At 44.6% G+C, this 23,167-nt stretch overlaps 2 protein-coding genes across 7 annotated transcripts in view; one reads left to right on the top strand and one right to left on the bottom strand.

Moving 5' to 3' along the window:
• Positions 1-2,629, top strand: part of YEATS2 (YEATS domain containing 2) — a 42,521-nt gene extending 39,892 nt beyond the window's left edge. For all 5 annotated transcript variants that reach the window (XM_026036359.1, XM_026036358.1, XM_026036356.1 and 2 more), the window contains 3 exons: positions 196-270; positions 1,591-1,664; positions 2,036-2,629. In XM_026036359.1, coding sequence (XP_025892144.1) covers positions 196-270; positions 1,591-1,664; positions 2,036-2,144 — 258 coding nt within the window. In that variant the 3' untranslated portion in view covers positions 2,145-2,629. The remainder of the gene's footprint in view (positions 1-195; positions 271-1,590; positions 1,665-2,035) is intronic.
• Positions 2,630-7,976: 5,347 nt separating this feature from the next.
• On the bottom strand, positions 7,977-21,785 carry MAP6D1 (MAP6 domain containing 1). 2 transcript variants are annotated; one of them, XM_026036398.1, is made up of 4 exons: positions 21,599-21,785; positions 21,199-21,535; positions 11,913-12,030; positions 7,977-9,784 (listed from the first exon to the last, which is right to left on the bottom strand). In XM_026036398.1, exons 1-4 carry the CDS (start codon positions 21,735-21,737, stop codon positions 9,707-9,709), a joined length of 672 nt encoding a protein of 223 aa, XP_025892183.1. In that variant the 5' UTR covers positions 21,738-21,785; the 3' UTR covers positions 7,977-9,706. The 2 variants fall into 2 exon arrangements, 1 of the variants encoding a protein (XP_025892183.1); XR_003248855.1 differs by lacking the exons at positions 21,199-21,535; positions 21,599-21,785 and having other exon boundaries at positions 7,977-9,733; positions 11,913-11,975.
• Between the last annotated feature and the right edge of the window lie 1,382 nt (positions 21,786-23,167).

Below are 23,167 nucleotides of genomic sequence, written 5' to 3'. Positions count from 1 at the left end.
CCCCCTTTATTTATTTATTTATTTTTTAATATACTCTTGAGGTTATACTGCCCTAAAGTTTTGCAGTTTTTTTTATAAACTTGTTGTAATGGATTGTTTCTAAAATGATCTCCATGTCACTTCAACTGTTGCAATTATTGATTACGTTGCTTGATCTACTAATTTGTCTCTTGTTTTTCCTCTCATACTTTATAGATCGGGATTTCTTTTCATCCTGCTGAGGTACACAAGGATGTTTATGCATCCGTAATAGAAGATATGATTTTAAAGGTAAAAAAACCCCCTCATAATAGCACACTAACTTTCCCATGGCTGTATTGTCTACTTTATCCACATAATGTAATAATGTTTAAAAAAAAAAAAAAGGAAATATCCATATTAATATGCATTTTAACTGGTCTGTTGGTTTGGACTTAAAATAGTGATTTGCAGCTGTTAAACTCCATTGAGATACTGACTTAACTCTCTATTAACTTATAGAGAACTACTTTGTCCTGCCTCTCAAAATGGGAAGGAGGAAAAAAAAAGACCCGCCACACCTCTAGAAGACTTGGTTTTATTGAGAGAGGATTAGATCCTTTTTTTCCTAATTACTGTTCAGTTAGTTTTAGCCCATTAGCTAATAAGACACCGAATCCCTGAAGTCTGCAGAACTTCACTTCTTCCTTTTACAAGAAGACATTTATTTGTCATACTCAGTTTTAGAGAATGGAGACTGTTGCTTACCAAAGCAACAGCACAGATTTGGAGTTCCTGTGTTTGGGCTGAAGACTAGGTTATTTTTAGCAGTGCTCTGCTCTTTTTCAAGCCAAAGACCATTTTTGAGATTGTTTATAGAGATTGTTGCTTATCAGATTTTATAATAGCTGATGGATTACAGGTTTTCAGCATATGCATAAGCATGCACATGTGCTCTGCTGAGCTTAGTTATCCTGTGTGAAGTTAAGAACAGATAAAATCCATTTGTTGACACACATCGTAGCGATTGCTGCAGTAGAATTGTAGTCATTCCACTCTTTCTGACCAAACATTCCTGAAACCTCCCTTCTAGCCTTACTGTAATCACAGAGAGCTCAGAGCCCTAATTAACTTCTGATTGAACCCTGGTTAAGCCAAGCGTGGAGGGCATGTGGCTGCTGTCCATGCTGGAAGCCAGCCTTTGGTTTATGTGTTTGGCTACACACAAGCCTGGTAGCCACAGACTGGCAAACAAGTACGGACTGATCCTGTAAGAATATCTGGTTTTATATCTGGATGTAAAAACCAACATCTTTATGGCTTGGCCATAAAATACTCTCAAAGCAGTAACTCTTTAGCTGTCAGATCCACCCTGTAGTGCACATGCTACTTTGCAGGTCCAGGAGGAAACCAGACGTGGGCAACTGCAGTCATGAGTTCTGCTCATCCTCTCTCTCTCTGTTAAATGGATCCAATTCTTATAATAATAATTCTGTGCTATTAAAAATCATTTGAGTCTCTTGTACTGCCCCTACTGATTTGATAAGCCAAAGTTCCAATGTTCAGCTATACTGATACTCAAGCAGCAGCTTTTTCCATAATGTCATTGCCCAATTTTGCCTTTTGTCACAGGCCACTGAACAGCTTATGAGTGATATCCTGCGGCAGGCACTGGCTGTAGCGTACCAGACAGCACCTCACAACAGGTACCGTGGCTTATTTCCCCTTGGGCCTCCATTCATCAGCCAGGATTGCACCTGCCAGAAAGTACATACCAGCACTAGCAGGCTCTGGGATAATTTGAAGTTGAGAAAGGAAAAAAAAAAAAGGGAGTTTGAGAAAATACTTCGTTAAAATCTTATATTTAATAAACCTGTGCACATACATGTATATGTGTTTACACACATATAATATCTGAGTTCAAGTATTAATGTTGTTAATGTTGTGTTGTTTTAACATCTACTCTGTTAGCCTTTTTTTAAACTTCTTTCTTCCTATTGGTAAATTTATTGCCTTGCTGCTTTATAAAAAATTGTCTTTAAGTAATGTGATAGTATCTTTGATTCATTCCCTGTAGGACTCCGAAAGAGATCACAGTGATGAATATTCATAAAGCCATCTGTAATATTCCCTTTCTTGACTTCCTCACAAACAAACATATGAAGATACTAAATGAGGAACAATGAAATAGAACAGAGAAGATGCTACAGGAAAGGTGGATTTATGATGGAAGATGGGATGACAAATCCAGTATTTCTGTAGGACACTATTATATACATTTATAACATTGGGCTACTAGATTGTTACCTCCAATTAAAGCTGCACCTTAATACAACAAAATCGTGCTCTGTTCCAAATCAAGTTGTTAAATGTCAGTGTTTACTCAGTAGGTGTGTGTTCAGTGGCTGAACAAACATTGTCAGTTTGCATCAAGTTGCTAACTGTGAAAGACTACACAGGCCTTGTATGTGTGATGACAGCTGTATTGATTGAGTGTTTTTTGTTGTTTTTTTTTTGGAAAAGAAATTATTCTTCGTTACTTTGCCTGCTTTTTGATACAGACTACTTATGAGTTGGTCTGCACATGCAGTGGGCAGAGCAGTTGTGTTGGCGTGCTGAATATGGGCAACTTTTAAAGGTGGGCTGTTTGACTAAGTGGTGGATGGTTAGGTTTGGATGAAACCTAACCATTTATTGATGGCTGCAATAAATTCTGCAAGTTGTGCCTGAGCATCATGTATATGACCGATAAAGAGTTGGGTAGGTTTCTCATTAGCTTATTTAGCCAAATGTAACCTGGTCAAATTCCTGGCCTGTCTGAAGGTCTTTTTCTCACTGAACTAGCACATACTCACATCAAGATGAATAAACCATGATCAGGCTTGGTAAGACTTGCCGGGCCACTTATTCTACTTAAGAAGGAAGAGTTGAAGTATCTTGAAGAGGACAGTTTTCAGTGCTTGTGAGTTTGGAGTGGCTGAAATTCTTTGCTTGCTCAGCAAGTACCTGCCCCATCTGCCAGAAGTTTTGGAGTGTTAACCTAAAGGGCAGATGAACAGCTCTGACAGTATTCACTGATGATCAGCTTTCGTTATGAAGTGGTATGGGAGCAGCGCCACTTCGTCTTACGTTCTAATCAATACACAGAGACCTGGTAGGATCAAAAAATGAGAGATCACTGCTTGTGGGAAGCACCTCTGATGTCTTGACTGCAAGAAATTCTGCCTCTAACCACAGCACTTACCTGTCTGGGGAACATCACTGGTGTGGAAGACGTGGCGGCAGCCTGACTAACGAGAGCTTGCTGGAGAGAGCTTCTCTGGCAATGTTCTGCCCACCCGCACCCACTGCCCCCTGCGCTGCCTCTACCAGTTCTTGCTAGCAGTGTGATTAAACCGCCGTAGGGCTGGTGGGACTCCTGTTCACTGTGAGACTTTTGGGGTGCTTGCGTTATCGAGCAGGTGGAACGTATATCAGCGACCGGAACCTCACAGGCACTGGTCTCAGCTGGGTCACTGTTTTGCTGCAGGGCCTTGGATTTAATCACTCTGTGCCTCAGTTTCCCTATTTCTTAAAATGGGGAGCAGGATACCTACCTCACAGGAGTGTACTGAGGCCCCACTCATGTTGGTGCCATGCTTTGACAATGCAAAGCCTTTTATAAATATGGAACTACAGTTACTTTTCTTGGTCTGGGATAGGAGCATAAATCTTCAAAATAAAATCTTTTGGTGCTTTTCAGGGCTAGAAGATGATGATAGTAGCTCCAGCTGTGTGCAGAAAGTGTGGAAGGTGGTTCAGTTATTGGGTGGTTTCAAGCTTCGAGGAGAGCTAGCCTAGATTTAATGCAGAACTGCGGAAGGAGCAGCAAATCTTAGATGAGAACCCACTTTTCTTCTTTGTCTTAAATAAAGTAGGGTCTGCAGTAGCCCCTTTCAGCCCATCAGAGCTGATGGGGAGCATCAATCAGCTTGAATAAGAGTGGCAGAATTTGGCCCTTGAACGCAGGAAATAGATCTAGTGTCTGCAACCTGGACTGCATGCAGAGGAGGAGGACTCAAATGCCTCCAGAAAGGGCCTTTCAGATGCTTTGTATTTGAAAGATAATCCTGAGTTGTTCTGTAAGCCTGGAGCAGGATTGCATGCACAAATAACAAGTGCGCAGTATAGCCCTGGCGTTAGTTTTTCAGATGAGGTCCATGTTGAAGAGATTGCTCATCATGTCTGAGCTCAGTGCTGAGAGAAGAGAGAAATCCAGGTAGCTGTAGAACTTGAGGCCTTGCACTGTCTACAGGCTGTAGCTGGATCAAAAGCTCAGCCGAAAAGCTTTCAGACACTCCTGTGCACAGCTTGTACATTAGAGCATTTTTGAGATCTCTACAACAGTCTGCAGGCTGTATGGGAACAGCCTTTTGTGCAAACTCAGTTGTGCTGTGATCTCCTGGAGTGACGTGCATGTCCAGCCCCCTCTGTAATGGGCTTGGTTTCTGGGATTTCACTGTGCCCAGAGCAGCTCTGGATGCAGGAGCTTGTTTGGGGCACCTCTTGCATATCCCTGGCTTCCTCGCCTGTGTCCTGCTTTTCTGTAGTGCTGGAAAATGGAGATTCAGACTTTGAGTCCTGAACCAGTCCATGAAGCGGACAAGTAAATGCCTGTTGTTCTTATCAAGAGTGCTTACAGTGAAGATCTGTTGATTTCTGAGCAGCCACAGGTTATTCTCCTAGGAGATGCTGTCTCAATAATAAAGTTTGTTTCTAAAAAAAAAAAAAAAAAAAAAAAAAACCCTGTTAAGAGCAGATAGAAGGTAACGTGTTTGTTTAGTTCTGCAGAGGTAGGATATGTTTGCAATAAGGTCTTTGAATTTTGAAAAATGATAGAAAAAAATCAGCAAGAAGTTTCTGTCAGAATTGCTTGGGAGATGGTGAAAATTTCATACACCCAGTTAGGTGTAGAAGAATTGGAACAATATATTACAGTATAGTTTCCTGGCTTTTTAAAGAGTCTTAATACAAGCTAAAGATCTCTTTACAAATATTGTCTCTTTTGTAATGCTGAATGTTTAAATCCTTCATGTTATCTGTATTATACTGTATAATTGTGTAAGATACATATGTTTACAATAAATTCTTTTATTAGCTGTGATAGGATTGCCTGTTACCTGGCACTCAAAGTAAGGTTTTCCACACTTCCAGGTTTTTGTCCTTTGTGTACTTGGAACATTTTAATTAGTTTTGAGAGAAAATTTGATGGATCTTGAATTCATCTCAACGAAAGGTACTTCTTTCCTTTTGTTTTTTAGTTGTTTTCTTAAAGCTTTTGGTTGGGGTAGTTTGGGTAGAGGAGAACCAGAAACTCATCAGGTCGGGCTACCCCAGCTTCTCATTTGCAGAGTGGCCCTTAAAAACAGCAAGTAGTTGTCTTGCCCTGAGCTTTGTGGAAGATTGAAGAGGAATGCAAAAAGTAAGAAAAAAAGATTTCTCGGTTTGGTTGAGGGGATTGTGGGGAAAGAAAATCCTTTGTGAGTCAGTTTTCCACACTGTTGTCTTTGAAAATACTAGAAACGTGATTCTTGTTAGTCCATAAAGGAGACCCCCCTCAAATCGAGCATAAACTGTAGAGCATAAAGTGTAGTGTTGCAATGTCAGCGCCAGCCCCACAAATGGGCTCACTGAAAGCCGACTGTCCTGTAGTCAGTCAGTGTAGTAATGCTTTCTGGAGTATTTCAGCTGATGCCCTCACTTGCGGATGTGGCTGCCCTCTGGCTTTGACGTTTTCACAAATACATATGCAGGAAAAGGCTGTCCTTTGCAGGAGATGGAAATGCATTCACGCAGAACACCTCCTGCCAGCACGTACTCCTCGGGATTTTTCTTGGGTTCAGTTATTAGCCTTCCCTTCTGGCAAGGAGGATCTCTGCCCAATAGCTGCCATCTGTCTCTGGCTCTAAGGCATGTTTATAGCCTGTTGCTGTCTTCCCAGTTGGCAAAGGCCTGAAATCAGTGGGTTGGCTTGTGATTAATGCCTTAGTCTCATGGCTACAGAAGCAGTTGCAGTGTTCCCAGGAGGTGCTGCAGCATCCACTTCCAAAATGCACTAACAGGTTACCTAGAGCTAGCACAGGAGTGAACAGCATCACTGTTATGTGCACCATAAACTGCATTGGTCCTTTGGATCCTGCAGTGCTGTGTGATGTACAGTACAGAGCAAATCTGTAGGGAGAGGGCAGAGCTAAGAGGTTTTTTATCTGATTGTTTTTCCCACAAGAAATTCATGCAATGCAAAGAGATATCTGAAGTTTATAAAAGGAAATTTCTTTGTATACCCAGAAATTATTAATGTGTTGCTTTAACTTTCCAGGTATTCAGTTCAGACAGTGAGCACTGAGTCACAGAGTATGTAACACAGCAAAGCTTCGTCTGAGCATGCAGAAGTGTGGCTGGTCCTGGTTCCTTGCAGACCCGGGGGTGGCTGGCACAAACCTCACCCTTAGCATGCCAACAGGCCAAGTGCTGCTTGCCAGCAGGAGGTAAAACAAAAAAGCACATTCAGTGCCATCCTATAGGAAGTGAATTACAGCAGCACAGATGTAAAACCTTCATTGTAAAGAGGTGGTTTTTTTTTTTTTTTTTTTTTTTAATGTCAGATAGCCCTTGCTTGCAGGGTGGTTTGTAGTAGGAAAGTGCTAATGGATTGAAGTGAACCTAGGGCAATGGGGAACACGAATAACACGAATGCATAAGAGCTGTGATGGAGGCAGTCCCTGCACTGTGACGATCTGGAGACTGCTAAACCTGCATCCGAGATTCACTGGCTTCAGAGAAGTTCAGTGTTTTTGGCAGAGGCAGGCAGTTCCTGTGCCCAAGCAGGAGTGTTGCAGGTAGCAGCAGCCTGGGTCATCTCCCACCCCTTTCAGCTGGTCAGTACCTGCTTGGTTTTCCTTTCCCTCTTCCCTGCTTGGAGCTGGAAAGCAGCATCAGAAGCCATGACCTTCTCCAAGCAATCTCCCAAAGTGTAGCTAGAGCTTGAAGTCCCATATCTGGGCATGCTGTCTGGCTGGATAATTGGCACGTTCATAAGCTCAGAAAAATGATTTTGGAAGCAGCTCTAAAGGAATATCTTAAATTAGTAGCATTTGCCTGTGATCTGTGCAAGGCAGCGGAGGGGAAGTGAAGCAAAAGGCAAGTTGTGTGGCTCTCTGTTAACAGGGCGGCACTGAAAGAGGGTCTTGGGAGCGTGGCATCCATGTGTGTCAGCCTCTGCGTCTGATGGTGAATGCAGCAGATCAGTGTTAGCGGTTCAGTCCCATTCCCCGTGATGATTAACTGCCTTTTGAATAATTTGCTTTTTGTGTGAAAGCATCTGGGGAAAAATCCCACAAGCAATTATGAATTCTGCCAAGCAACGGCTTTCCCTTTGAAGGCAGTTGTGCTTTTAAATCAGCAGTCAGATACGCCATGGTTTGAATTGTGCCTCAGAAATCATTCTTCCTAGGGATCTATGCCTGCAGATCTGCTTGAAGAGTAAGGAATTTACCTCTCCTGGTAGTAAATGACTGGAAACAGGGTGCGAGTGCAGAGTCAGGAATCGCTCTGACCCCTTGCTTGGCGTCCTGTATGTGCTGCTGGCCAGTCTGTGCCCTGCAGGGCTGTATAGTGGCTGTAATACTGACTGCCTGTACAACAACACTTGCAGATTGGAGAGCAAATTACAAACTTCCTGTTGAGACTAAATATCCAGCAACAACTTGTTTTACAGCAAGAAGAATTTGAGGAAAGAACCAATAGCTAAAATACATTTTAATTTATTAAATCAACTTACAGTGCATTTGGTAAAATACAAGCTTATATTACCAGTTTGTTCACAACTGGGTTTGGTTTTTTTTTTGTTTTTTTTTTTTTTTTTTTTTTTGTTCTTTTTTAGAAATACAATGAATTAAGAATACAGACTAAGTAGACAATATTTGTTTTTCTGCTGTTAATAAAGTCCAGGATTGAAATTAACTGAAATGATTTGAACAGAACTGTTAAAAACATTATAAAGTGATTAATCAAGCAAATTGAATTCTTTCTTAGAAACATCTAACATGCAAAATCTGTAGTCGAATTTGAATGGTTCGGTGAAATTCCTGAAAAATGAGACTTTACAGAAAATTTTTTTGGCAAGTACTGGTGTTACTGTATGTTCCTCTGGGTCCAAATGAAAGGACAAGTGTGAGAAATTGCATTCCTTGTCCCCCCACCAAACAGCTTACTGAGGATATTACCTGTAGTTGTGCTTAGTCTAAATTCTTAAGTCCTGTTCAAATAACTAACAGAGATGGCTCCATTTAAATCATCACATAATGCAATGAGAAGATGCAGTCTGCATAAGTTTCAAGTATAATCCACATGCCAGCAGTTCAAAAATTGTTCTTATAGGAGTTATCAGCCATTGATATGTGTTTGCAGAGTCCCAGAAGTTCAGTAAATTTGACTTTGACTAGCGCTAGAAGGTTAAGGAAAAAATCCTCCTGTGTTGAAGTACATTTCATTACAGGTGAATGATCGTTATTCAAGTTGGATGATACAGTTTCCTTTCATTCTAGCAGACATATTTCCAATACACAAAGTTAAAGCTTTTCTATTTCCTTTGTTTTCCCCTAGAGTAATTAGGAAAAGCATTAAATAAGTAGTGGACTAATAATGTTACATAAATCCTTGAGATAGAAACTTGAAACCTACTACAGGATGAACAAAGGCTTAGAAAAGGGTTTCTCAAAACACAAATACTTCAGCAAAAGTTAAATCCACGTCGGTCTAAAAAATCAGCTTTAGGATAATGACACTTCAGATAGACTATCTTAGAAATGAAGGATGTCTTACATTCTACTTTTTAAAAGTTTCTACGTAACATTCACTTCTGGTTGTTCTTAGTATTAGCATTACCATATACAGGCAATAATTCAGGAATTTCAAGGCAATATATTTTTCTACCTTGCATATGCAAAGAGTTAACATTTACTAAAAGTACAAGCATATCCTTTTCATTAAAGGATCATAAGTTGCTTTAGCTAAAATCCATGTACAGTATTTACACTTGCCCCAAGCACAACTCTACAAATTACATAAATGTTTTACATTTGCTCCTGAGGAGTCTGGCGGTATCTAGCTGACTCCATCCATGCTCTAATCTCTGAACCAAGTTGGTGCCTTATTTTCAGGGCTATCTTCAGAAATTCAGTCCCCTCTTGCTTCTCTGTCAATTGTCCAGTTTTGGAAATACTCAGCTTTCCAGCTTCCTATCTTAAAAAAGAAAAATAAACCAAGAAGCTCAGAAGTCAGCCAGACACTTCCGATCTTTCACTGGCCTATTTTAGAGGGTGTTGTTAAATAAGACTCTTTTTGGTTTTAATTATCTATCCTGTTTGTGAGAATTTTCCCTCCTAGCCTGTGTAGTTAAGCGTAGGAATGTTGCCTGCAATACAGGCTTTGTTGCCCAAAGTCAATCTCCTCATATAATACCAGCTGGCATAGTAATGAACCCGTTTCTGTGAAAATCTAGGTCACTCCTTGCTGAGTGTTTTGCCAGTTCTGAGTCAAGTGCTTTGCAGTTTGTGTGTTAACAGAAAGTGTGTGTACGTATCTTTAATCACTGGAGCTGCTTTTGATAATATTGGTTCTTTGATCATAACACTCCTCATAAAAATTGCATAGTGATACATCTTAACAGCCCACGTTGAAGCTGCCTGGATGTGCACGGGGTCCAGATTCACACGTTGAGGATCTGCGATGGTGCCTGGAAAACAGCAGAAGGATTGGGAGAGAACTTGGTCTTCGCTTCTGGAATCTAATGGGGTGAGCAGGGGGGAAGAAATGTTAGTGCAACACAAGGTGCAACTCTAGATTCACTAAAATTCACACCAAAGTGTTCTGCATATCTGCTCTGCTCTGTAACATGCCATTACCTGATAACCATTAAGCTCTCGGATAGACATAGCAGAGATGGGTCTAAGCTTTCAGGATGATTCAAGGGGAGGTGTATAATGCTTGGCCATGGAGGAGTTGTTTTATTAGAACCAGGCCCTTAGACCTTGAGGTGTGTTCTGTGAGAGGAAGACAGCCATGGCTGGGCGATTATTTATGCATCCAGCACAGACCTCTGGATGAATCTGGCCACAAAACGACTATAAGCTTTGCTTTGTGCTGAGTATTTTGATGGCACTGCCCAAGCAGAGAAAAAGAGCAAGGCCACAGAACAAGAGAGTCTAGGAGAAAGGAAAATAGCTGTTGATTTGTTTTTTTGTTGTTACACTGTTCCTTTTTTTTCCACCCCTCTGGGGATGCATCTGAAACACTGAGGAACAAGACTAGCGTCACAAACAAAGTCTGGGTAGTGCTCGGTGGCTGGGAAAAAATCAGCACCGAGTCTTGCATGCAGAGTGCCAGAACATAAACGGACTTCTCAAGCATCTAGCAAATCCATGTTCAGGCAAGAGGGAAAATCCAGATGGCCATGTGTAAACCAGGTACTTCAAACACTCTCACTTCTGTTTGAACCAGTGGTTCTTCAGCATCATCTCCATCCCAGATTGCGCTTTTGCCTTTACTGACCATGCTAAAAAGGTCCCCGTGAGACCTCGCTTACATGGTCTGCAGTATTATGTCTTCAGGGATGTCTCAGAATGTCTCTGGGATCCCATTTCTGTTTTTCGCTTTCTTGGGACCTTTGATGGGCCCTTTCCCTGGGCTCCTGTCTGCAACACTGAAAGCATAGGAAGGGAGCGTATCTTGCCCACAGCACTCCACATCTTGGCCAACGGGAGGCAGTACCTTCTACACTGGACTTCTTGGCAGGACACTGGTGGTGTTTCCCACTGCTGCCATCTTTCCTTTCTCCCTCCTCTTGCAGCTGCCCAAGTCTTGGGCTGACTGAGCCTGAGACACAGTATTTTGCCTCTGCAGAGTACCAACCCTCTGACTTTGTTACTGTGCCTCAGAAAACATCCCAGACTATCCCAGAAGACATTCCAGAGCAGAGAGGCAGTTTTGATAGGATTAGCAGGTTCTCCCTTGCTCTGTAGTAGGCCGCTGTCCCACATTTAGTCAAGCTGGATACATCAGTTATGCGCTTTGTTAGAGCTTTGAGACAGCAGTCCTCTGGGCAGGAGGCATTTGGCTGCCTGCTGACCAAGTGTTTCTTTCTCATTTCCTTCAAGACAAAGATTTACTTTTTACAAGTGGCTCTAGAGGAGCTGCTGTTCTCTAATGGCACCAAGTACTGCAGGTGGGAAACCCTCCCGTAGCCTTGCCTCTGCTTTCTAACTGCAGTTAGTGCAGTTGGTGATCAGGCTTGCAGCTGCTAGTGAAGCATGGTTCTCTGTGGTGGCCTAATGCAAAACGCTGCTAAACCATGGCCCTTTCTGTGTACAGTTTTTACTTCCTTACCAGAACGCTGGGTGTTTGGGGCCCTGACAGGGAAAATGCTGAGTAAATAGAGAACTCGGAGGTTTGCACTAGCGCTTAGATATGCATGGCTAAGAAGAAGACATTCTTATGCTGATAGAAAAGATCATAGAAATGCACTGGAAAATCACAAGGAAGCCTGATAGGCCTGAGTGCACTTACTATAGCCATATCCTATTAAATGGACCTCATACAAAGATATATAATGGCACACACCTTGTACATAAGGTATCCAATTGTGGTAATCATGAATCTTGAACTGCTCGACTTTCATGCAGTTTAAAATCTTGGTCTCAGGGTTGCATTATGTTAAGTTATGAAAAAACATTCTTTAGCATGTCTCTCTGAAAGCAAGGGATGGCCGCATTACCTAATGAACAGTGAGGAAAGAGCGGTCAATGAGAACATGGCTTTAATCTATGCATGCCACACTGGTTAACAAATGAGGAGTTGCTAATGCATGTTTTGGGCTTTACCCATGTGGACACTGGGTTCTAAAAAGTGTTAATTACCTTAAAATCTGCCTTGTAGCTTGTCTCTTGAACAAAATGTTCTTCGGGGATAATGAAGCCTTGCTTTGTCTTTATAGGTTTGGATGGTTTTGCTCCAGTCCATGGGCGATATTCTTGCCTGAAACAAGATTGTCAACACAGAAGAAGCCATAACACGCAACAAACTAGCAGGGAGATTGTGTTTCTGCTCAGAATGGGGGTAAAACTAGATAGAATCAGCTCACAGGATTGAGCTCATGTAAGGCTGTTCAGGAGTAAAGAGGAAATGAGCCAAGGAGCTGTTTCTCTTCAAAAGCCCAGACTTGGTGGAAGAGGCAACAGGTCATGGACTGGATAACTGACTACCTTGGTGCAAGTCTTCTGCTTCGCTTTCTGGCACATTCATTTCCTCTCTCGGAGGTGATTGGTATTTTTCTCCTGGATAAAAAAGGCAGGCTAACGATCTGCTTTATAGGTTTTAATGACTCATTGGCTGCTTACAATGTAAAGAATCTTGGCTTGGGGCTCTGGACTTCCAGTCTTCCCTCGCATGGAGGGAGACCAGCAGCTGCTGCTGATTCTTTACTTGACTTGGCTCTTTTGGCAGCTGGTGCATTTGCCACTGTGTGACGTTTTATGCTTTTGTGACCACTTAGTCAGAAATGCATCCAAAGGGAAGCCCCACCTCAGCTGGCAGATGCTTCAGTTGTTATTTCCCTTCATGTGGGAGCAAGTGCTTTTACTTTGCATGGTAATGTTGATGTCGGAGGTGCTTGGCTGGTTATAACTTTTGGAGTAGTGGTGGCTTAAGAAATGGATGCAGAGATTGCCCGCTTAGAAAGAGGCTCAAGTTCAAACAGCTCTGAAAGGCAGCCTGCAAGGCTGGCTCAGCTAGACTGCTAGCGCCCTTCTGCATCCCCCACTCTCCGTATCCGTCACTTTTGTCACAGCCCGTGTGTGCTGCAAATGTGGCCTGTAATGAGTTTGCTCTTGGTGCTCTGAGGTGCTGCTCTTTCACCTTTTCTGCAACTTGCTTTGCAGACCCGTTCCAGTAGTAGAGCAGCCTCCTGTTTGGCTCTGCAGGTGGCTGTTACTGCTGCGCCAGCTCCTGAGAGTGCTCAAGTGCCCTGCAGAAAGGCAGCATTGCCCAGCAGAGTCTCAAGAAGGCAGCCTTGTAACGGGAAATCCCAGACGTGTGATTACTTAGTTAAATTTGAGCTCTGCTCTGCCCTGCAGGCAGTGGGGGGACACCCAGCTACTGGGCAAAATACCAGCAAAATGGTCCAGAGCTATTATTTACATATGAGCAGTTTCCAGGCACTTGAACCTGCTGTTCCACATAAAGCTGGCTTGCCTCGAGGATGCTGTTGGGATTGATTCTTAGCTATTTACTGGTGTGGTGGCTGGTTTCCCTGCCGTATCACAGTGAAACGCAGTGTGTCCCTGGGCTTTCAGTGAATGGCTGTACTGCCTTTCTCCACAGCAGCTCTGTCCCACTGCTTTGTAACAGATCATTTGCTGATTTGGCAGGCACCCAAGCACTGGCCTTTTGGATCATCAGGCTCTCATTTTGGCTGGAAGCCAATCTTTTTCCTCTCTGTTTCCTCTGTTGGCCTAGATAGCTAGAGCTGTTTGAAAACCTACATGCAATGGGGAGATGTTGTACTTGTACCCATAGGAACAGCACTACACTGTGAGGGCAGATGTAGTGGCTGAGATTCATAGCACTCTTATCTGAACCCCCGATTTCCTCCTGGAGCAACTTGGAATCCTTGGACAGAGGAGAAGGCTGAAGGAAAGGGGAAGGAATCTTCCTTCTGGGAACTGGAGGACTTAAAATTTTCGTCCAGAAAGTACAGCAAACATCTCTGCCTTTCAGCTTTCAGGATGCAAATATTCATCTGCAACTGCATAGTGAAGAGCCAAAAGGAGTGAGAGCCCAAATGCTGGCTCAATAACTTGACTAGAAATTAGTCATAAAGTAACAAATGGAATCAAAATGCATATGAACATTCAGCCTACTTGGAGCAAGGGGAAGAGGAACAATCTCATTTCTAACATCACTCAGTTAATTTAAGGCTCTGTCAAGATCTAGTGACTCATCTCCCTCGTTGTGCTCATGGTGAGTGTTTGAGAAAGCTGGGTGTCAGACCAGCTCAACGGCGTGTTGCTTCTTCCTCCCTTGCCCACTTCTGCCTGCCTATACTAGTAAAAGAAAAAAAGCAGATGTCTCTGGGACTGCCAGACATGGAGGGGGATACAGCCTCCAAGAACCTCAGTTCCCAAGTTCTCTTTAGTTCTGTTGCTATAACCTGTAGGTGAACCTTTTGATATCTGTAAATAGAAATGACCCAGTAAATAGAAATGACCCAGTTTTACGTATAAGTCTTACTAAAGCACTGGAGCTGTGAAAGAGAAGGAAAGGACTACAACTTTTCCTGAGTTGTAGGAAAGCTTTGGATAGTAGGGATCAAAAGGACTGCTCAGAGGTTGTAATGCTGCTTCTTCACATCTGGCTTGCTATAGAAGCAGTACCAAGAAGCTGTTCGCAGATGGTTGCCCAAGTTTTCTGTGGAACTGCTCTAATCATATAAATCACTGATTTGTCAGGTGTCTAGGCATTGCAGCTTCCCATTTCTGATTAACAGATTAAAAGTTTTGGGGTTTTGTTTGTTTGTTTGTTTTCTCTTACAGTGTGTCAGGATCTGAGCAGTCTAAGAGGGACATTATTAAAGCCCCTCTGGAAAGCTGAAAGGCTTATTTCCTGCTGGGATGGTTTAACCCCATAGTGGTAGCTGCAAACTGAGCAAATGGCAGTAAAATCAATGCATGTCTTATAAACGACGACAACAAAAAAGTCATTGCATTGTTATTGTCACCAGAGGGTTAATGCAAATCTTCACTTTGAAGAGAGCTGTTTAGATTAGATAGTGATTGTGTGCCTTTTCTGCCTTTGGGGTGAGCAGGACCACCTGTATGTTAGGTCTCTTGGGCAGCATTTTTCATGAATGGGGAGAAAGGTTGCTTTTAAATAGGCTAATTCTTTTACCTTGGATTGACAGCCTGCTCTGATGTGGTGTTTGTTTGTGCCGTGAGTGTTTAATCCATCTGGAAACTTTCATTGACTGACTGGCTCTCTGATCCAATCCTAACACATCCTTCCAGCTGTGGATCGCCACCATGGACCTCTCTTGCACAGGGAGCCTGTAGACAAAACCAACATCTTCTCTTCTGCTGGTAGAGAAGATCCCTGTTGCAAAGGCATGTGGGTGGATTTAACACTGCTCATTAGCATGGCTGGACGTGGGAGATCTGTCTCCTGCAGGCCTCATCCGCCATCAGTCAGTCCTTGGTAGCCGAACCTACCCAGTCGGGCCTGGGCCACACCAGAGATGGGAATCCACACGCTGGGTTCAGAGTCTTCCGAGACCAGGTGGAGGCCAAATGTAGCAGAGCAGCGATGGTGACCCAAGCCCTCCTCGCTGGTTCTCTGCGGCCGAATCGTCTGTAATCGTCTCTGTAATGCCCGGGCACCCCAGGGAGAATTAACAGGCTTAACTAACATTTGTCACATTTTCTCTTCAGAGGGAAAGGAGACTCCTTGCAGCTGCTCAGCCAAGCTGCTGCCGCAGATGTGCCACTGCCCTTACGGTGGAAACGGCTCTGTTTGACCAAAGCACAGCTGAGAGGCCAGCTAGGCAGCTTCAGGTGATACGCTACTGCCCAGGACCTCAGAATGCAAAGAGATCTTGACTTGATTGAAACCCCCTCCAGAGACCAGGGTGAGGAGCCAAGGAGAGGCAACCTGTTGGTGAGCAGTGTGCTAGCTGGAGTTTTCCTGAGGGCTGATGGCTGCCTGCCTGGGTGAATCACACTGCTGGAGGTGCAGTAAAGGCCTGTCTAGATCAGGGCAACTCCTTGTCAAATGAAGAGAGCAAAGCCTGAGTCATGGATGCAGCCTTATGGGACAGACAAAGCCAGAAGCCCTGCGGAATGATGCAGCAATCCAACAGGTCCTTCTTTGAGCCACGTTAGATAGAGATGGGATGCTGGAGGCCTCCCCAAGCCCTGGACACCTGAGCAGATTGTGTCCATTCTTATACTTGGCCAGTAGAGCACAGTATGTGTCTGTGACTGGGGGAAAGATGTAGCGGTGTGTTGGTGATGCAAGAAAAGTTAGAATAATAGAGGAAGGAGTTGAAGGGTAGAGAGACCAACAAATAGGAATTATAGAGGAGGAGGCAGGAGAAAAGGAGTGAAATGTGATGTCTAGAGATCTGTCTACTTGACAGTCGTGGTTTGCAGCATCTGTTCCACTGGAGATTTTCAAGACTACACAGGACAAACCTGGCTTCTCTCTGTCTTGGTTTTCATCTGTAACAAAGTCAAAAAGAACTTGGAGCAGCTCGTATCTCACAGGAGAGAAACAGCAGCAAAAGGCTGAGACTGAAAGGCTGGGAGAGAAAAACTCACACCTCAGACCATAGACTTGGGTTGAGGTCTGGGGGTTTGTCCCACTTGCAGACCATCAAGGAACATGCACTGTGACCTGTCAGATGACTGTGGGAATGGGAGTTTGTAGGTGGGTCTCGGGGTCTTCATTTCTGTAATTATTCCATTTCCCATTCTTTCCCTTTTCCTCCAACACAGGTTTGGATGCACGCTGAGTGGAGGAACTTCCAGGTAGCTTTATGCAACCCCTTTGGATTTTCCTCATTTCAATTCTGAAGCTTGTTTGACAGAAAGGAGATTCCCTCTTGAGACATCTATTCCCAACTGCCCTTATTTTCTCCTCCCAACCCTCTGTTCATCTCCTCAACACCTTCTGCCCCAACTAGGCTATAGCTTACATCTAAAATACCATAAAAGTCAGGGACTTCAGTATTAATTTTCCCAAGCAGCAAGATACTTAAGGCTTAAAGTTTATCTTTATCTTTATATACTTGATTATAAAAGCTTTACTTCCATTATTAAGGTTAAGCATGTGTTTAAATATCTTGCTGGATCAAGGACTGAGCTCCTCACAGTGCTCTTAACACTGCCAGCTCAGGTATGTACCATAATCCCATTTTGTGCTGAACATGTGTGTAGTGACTTCTTTTTTCCTCTGCACACCTGAAATAAGATGCTTCAGTGTGAACTGCTCACCACAGTTCACTTGACCCTTGTGCAGAAGCAGTGTTTAGGGTAGGTGAATTGAACAGACAACAAAGCAATATGTGGCTCTGTGACTGCATACATAGTGTGGAGGGAAGGGGATGCTCTGTGATACCTTGCTTGGTGGGGAGGACCCTTCTGTGAATGTAGTGAGAGACCCTGAAGCCCCCTGTTCTATGTCTTTCAGCATCAGTGAGGGGGAGTTTACTGCAACACTGTACAGCAGTCCCTGGAGTCATTTCACAATGAGGGAACATCCCATTTTTGCCTTTGATGTGCAGTTTATATTGATCTGGCTTGATCTGGGTGGCTGAGCTTCCCCCATGTAGACCACCTGGCCTTTGACTTCATTTGGAGTCTGGCAGAATTCCAACGGAAATCCAGGGAAAAAGGAAGATAACACAGGGCAACATTTTGGAGAGCAGGAGGCAAGGTAAAGAACAGACATTATTTTGATACCCATTCCATCTTTTTTTGGACCTAGCAATACTTGCACTGAAGTGACTATGAACAGCGTTGGCCTTTTTGTCTTGATCCCTGATCCTGTTTTCTCAGTTTTGTAAAAAGACCTGATCAAGCTAACTGCAGCAAGTGTAGGAAAGGCTGCAGCCTGCTTTACATGCAGCCGAGTTTCCTTCTGTGCTTAAAAAAAAATTGTAGAGATGTAGGAGGAAAGACAGAGGAGGAACTTGCAGAATGATTTCTCACAGAAACATTACCCTGTGTGCAAAAAGTATACCAAGCCAGGCTCAGTGTTACCATGGACTTCCTGCTGCACATGAACAAATGCGCGATGGAGTGTTGTTGAAACATAATCAAAATCCCCGAATCTTTTTTTAAAAAGTACTTACAGAATTAAGCCAAATTCATCAGTGCCACTAAAAGCTTAGAACAGACCATGTAACAAAGCCAACTTTTCCACCCATTTATATCTTATCTCTTTAATATTAAGCCAACCCAGCTGACTACTGAGACCTGACAGCATCATAAAATCCTGTGGCAGGCAACTGCCTGGCCCTGTGCTCACTGCAGCTGCTGAGTGCTCTAGTGAGAGCCTCCTGCTGCTTGCGTGACCTGCCTTGGTGCAGAGCTTGCTACAGCAGCTACAGTGCACACAAGTCAAGCAGCTGCTGCAGATGCTCCCCTGCCGAGGAGTCTTGTCCTGCCTGCTCTTAGTGCAGTGCAGGATCTCTAACTCTTGTAACACCCAAAGAGGTGGGACCTGCCCAAAGGTCCCCCCTAAAAAGGAAACGAGGGGACCAGAGCAAGCACTGGGGTGTTTTCCATACGTCTCCTCCTCCAGTGAGCTCTCTAACCAACACTGCACTCCAGCACAGACGCATCCTCCCTTTTCCTATGTGCTTTAGGACATCACCTGCTTCACCCAACCTTCCCCTCAAACACCTTCCAGCTGCCCCTTCTCAGGCCAAACCCCAGCAGACTAGGCTCGCACTTGCCTGATTTGCCTTTTCTGCTTCCTCAGCAGCTGCTCGGCCCACCAGTGGGGTCAGGTGGGCCAGCTTTTCCATGACTAGTGCCTACAAGAGGCTAAGTGGGTGATTGTTGTAGGAGGTTAATGGAGGTGGTAGCTCTGTATGGCTGCTAAAGACCCTGGGAAAGAGCAAGGAGGAGCTTTCTAGCCTTTCTCAGAGAACATGAGGAACTCCTTGTGCTACTGCTCAGCTCTTTCCTGGAGATGATGCTGATGCTTGCAGATTGGGACGCTGCCCTTAAAGCACAGGTATGAGGCATGGAGAGAGGACTGCAGTGTGGTATTATTAGTGGAAATGTCATTGTGGTTGTTGGTGTGTCTGGTAAAAAATGGTAGTGTCGTGGCTTCCCATCTGCCAGCCTACAGTGAGGAGTTTTTCCAGCACTAGTAGGATGTTTCTGCAGCTTAAGCATGGTTTAAATTATTAAACAAAAGCTCAGCACTCCAAGAGTAACTGCATGTGAATGTGACAAGCCATGCTGAGTATTAGTCACTTCAATCCTGGTTAGTCTTGCTTGAAAAAGGAAAAAGCAAACATCATATATCAAAGCAGACTCTTGCTGCCCTGGGAGGCTGTTGCGGGCGTTGTTATTTCTGCTCTCTATTGTGTCTCCTGTGACTTGCTTAGCCTACAACATGTTCTGTTTTCAGCTGAGGGGAGATTTCTTAACAAGTGAAAAATGTTGTGCTAAATGATAATTCAAAGAAACTGCAAGAATTACTAGAATGAGACAAAGGTGGTTTCAGTTGTGTAGGTCTACTCTAGTATACCAATGCTCTGGTTGGTGCTTTAGGTCCACCTGCCTACGTTAGTTCTAGTGTGTAACCTTGCAACAGCTCGAAGGCACTAGGTGAGCAGGCCATGTTGGTGTAGCCGGCCGTGCAACGGCTCTGCCTTCAGTGCACAGCAATCCTCGCAGGAGCTGCGATGAATTCTTGGACAACTCAGCTTCTTATTTTTCCTAAAACTTCTGCTTTGATCTGGTATCTCACCTTCACCATGTGCTTCATCTATGAAGTTGTTGGGCCTTTATTGGAGTAGTTGTGAGCTCTGTGCAAGAATAGATTAGCTGGGGGGAAGGAAGGTGCAAAAAGTGACTCTTCTCTAATAGAAACTGTGACTTCTGGGAAGTTCCCTTCCTGGGAACATATCCATCTTCCAACTGTTGTTTAAACATCCCTCTGGTTCTTTGGTCTGAGGTCAAGTCAAGGGCACATTAAGCATTCATTTTTGTTCCCAGGAGATGAACTAAAGCTGTTTGAGACAGGTTTCTCTTTTGAAGTACTTCCTGTGCTGTTGCAATACTTAAAAGTATTTTCTTCAAGCTTTTCAAAAGCTTTTCTTCAAGATAAATCATCACTTAGTAGCTGCTTGTTCTGTAAGATGTGCCAAAGAATAAAACAGCACATAGATTCCCTACCACAGTCATATGTTTCCATGGACAGTATCTAGCTGCATTTGTGTTGGGGATGCTGCCTGCATGAGGAGGAGGACGGGCAGTATGCGCTGCATGCACGTTTATAACCCTTTCCAGGGCTGCAGTATTTTTCTCTTAGAAAACTCTAATACGAATTGCAGTTACAAAGAGAAATGTGTCTTAGGTACATAATAGATCGCTAGGGTATAAATATTTGGGATTTGGTTAGAATAAGATTAATTACTCTGTCAATATTCTTAATAGGCATATCAGCATCAGTCTAACATTATTATTAAAGAACATGCAGCACTGTGAAACTGAGGCAATATTTAGTATTGGCCATGTAGCAGCTTGAATTCCCTTCCTCCCCAGGGTGAATATGAATGAGACTCCATGAGAATTGGGGCTGAATTAGGATGCATCCGGCCTTGTTGCTTATTTCGGAAAACGTGTGTCTGTAATCTTTCATACTGATGAAAGAGAAAGGAAGGCATCAGTAACTTTATAAAAAATCATTTAATTATTTTTTAAAAGCCCTTAAAGGTGATTTGTGATGGTTAAGTTTTCAATTGTATGTTATTGTCATTACCAGTTTAAACTGCATCTTTGGAGTACGTCCCAGGAATGTGTCTGAGCTTTGAGCCATAATTTGGCTCACCTTGAGTGTGGCATTCCAGGGGTATAAAATAACTGCAGTATTGACAAATGTGGGGCGTATAGTTCAGCACAACTTCTGGTGAGCGCAGCTGGCTGTAGAAACTGTTGTACCCTCCCAGAGCGGATCTGTGGGGCAGAGCTGTGCTATGGACAGCAGCAGCGGTCCCACCAGGAGGGCTTGCTCCCTGTCCTCTCCTTTAACTACACCAAAAGCCAGAAAATGCACCAAGGCTGGAGCTGCAGGTTTGGCAGCCACACGTGCCCTAGCTATGCAGTGCCGCAGCGGGACAGCGGTGACCGTGCTGGGCAGGGGGCTGGCAAGCAGGCAGAAAGCGAGATGGTTTTAAACACTGACTAGCGAAAGCGAACAAGGCTGTGGCGGCGGGCAGGTACAGCACAGTGCCCAGGGCACCCCCGTCCTCCCCACCCTGTTTACCCACGTTGCCTCTTTGTGGCTGCTTGCACATTCCTTGCAGCCAAGCATCCCTAGCCCAGGCTGGAGCTGCACCCCGGGCTCCACGCTCCTGCTGCCAGGGAGGAGGCCAGAGGGCAGGAGGGACCTGGCATGGGAGGCAGGCGTTACCTGTATGAGGTGGTGTGGCCGCTGTCCCCTTGTGAGCGGGGCCATAGCTGCGTGAAGCCGCTGTACCTGCTCGCCTCGAGCCTCTCCTCCCTGACGCTGGCGGGCAGGACGTAGACGGAGGCGCTTGGCGCGGGCTGCGAGGTGCCAGGGGCCCCGTTCCTCCTGCAGTCGCCACGGGTGCCAATCCAGGGGAATGCATCCCGCTTCTGAAGCGGCCATGCTCGGAAGTCCTGCTGGTACTGGGTCTTGGCGGCGAAGGGCTCAGCGGCGGCCCCGGCCGGGTCCTTCCTGTGAGAGCCCCCCTTGCCCGACCTCTTGACAGCCAGGGTGTCGGGCGCTTGCGGGGCGGCCACAGGCAGCTGGCTGCCCCCGCGCGTGTGGCTGCCTCCTGTTGCGCCGCGCGCGGGGCCCCCGCTCTCGTCCTGCTCCTCAATGTCCGAGTAGTTGTGGATGGTGAGTGGTACGGACAGGTCCGACTTGTCCAGCTGGTTCCAAAAGCGGGCCAGGCAGCACACACGGCTGATGCAGGGCCAGGCCATGGCCCCCGCGCAGCGCCGCAGCCCCGCCACGGAGCAGAGCTGCTCTCGCGCCCAGCGATGCGGCAGTGCCCAGCTCCTGCCCGCGCTAATACGGGCCCCTCCTCTCGCCACCCCCAGCCCTGTTAATGACACCCCCGCTCCAGGATTACAGGCAGCCACACGTGATGCTTCCGCGGCCAGAAGGCGCTTAGTGCAGCCGCCAGTGCTGGTGAGAGCTGCCGGGAATGCAAGGAGCAGCCACTGAGCCCCTAGTGCTGCTCCCGTCTGCTGTCACCCGCGTGCTGCATCCCCTTGTGCTGGGGGCTGCAGAGACCCCCAGGAAGCCACCGGCTCACCCCCCCACTAATGCACCTCCTGGCTTGAGTGTTGAGCCAGGATCTTTTCTGCTCCCAGGGAATAGCTGCTCATAGGCACTGGCTGAGCAGGGACTCGTGCTGTTTAATTGTAATTTAAAATTGGCTGAAATCATCTGTGATCAGAGGGGAAAGAGCAGTGGAGTACAAAGGATAAACGGATGCATATAAAATAAGTGCTGTGCACAAGCCATAAAAATCTGCATGTTGTTAATGTAGCGTTTTGGATATGGGACAGTAATATGCTAAAAAAAGCCCCCTATTTACATAAACAGTATAATACACTTCTCTATACTTGGAAAAATCTAAGTACCCATTTAACATCATGCGTATAATTTACTCTCTACTTAAGACTGTAGATTGTATCTTTTCTTTGCAAATTTAGTCAAAACCAAACAGCTTTGGCAGAAATCACTAGAGCTCATGGAATTACATCAGGGACACATCTGGCTTTTGGATTTTGATGTCTTATGTAATAAGTGGCTATAGGACATAATACTAATCTACAATTCCTTATTCAGTGTATTACTATGAAAGATCTTCACTCTAATGACGGGTCCCCAAAGTGTAAGACAGTAAAAATTGAAGCATAAAGTTGAACTGAGACTTTCCTTATGAGAAAAATTATGTTTCAAAAATCTAAGTAGACTGGTGCCTCATTTTAGAAAGTAATAATCAATTTAACAGGTGGTTTGTTGGTACTTCCTGAGGTCTAGTGATTAGGCACTGAAACTGAGGAAGTTTAAGCCTTAATCAAGTAGCCTCTCTTATTGTACCTTAGACTTCAGTTGAGGTTTGGACTCAAACCTAGGGTGGAGGAGAGATAAAAATGTGGATATAGACTTAGCTGCTCTGCTCTAGTGTTTCACCTCTCTCTCTTCAAAACATGAAGATTTGTTTAGAGATGATCATACCCTAAGTGTCTGGTTTGTCACTTGCTAGTACTACTAGTAATGCTGCTCTTGTCCACTACCTTCTGGTTAGTTAAGGCAAGAAAGACTCAGCAGTTTGAGATAGTCCTGGCTTGCCAGTCTGTGGGATATAAGAAGCTGAATTTCTTCTGTTGCCCAAAAACTC

The sequence above is a fragment of the Nothoprocta perdicaria genome, unplaced genomic scaffold, assembly GCF_003342845.1.
Source record: "Nothoprocta perdicaria isolate Ctin4 unplaced genomic scaffold, notPer1 scaffold_177, whole genome shotgun sequence".
Taxonomy (NCBI): Eukaryota; Metazoa; Chordata; class Aves; order Tinamiformes; family Tinamidae; genus Nothoprocta; species Nothoprocta perdicaria.
Note: the sequence above shows the minus strand (reverse complement) of the source record. Positions and strands in the feature narration are given on the sequence as shown.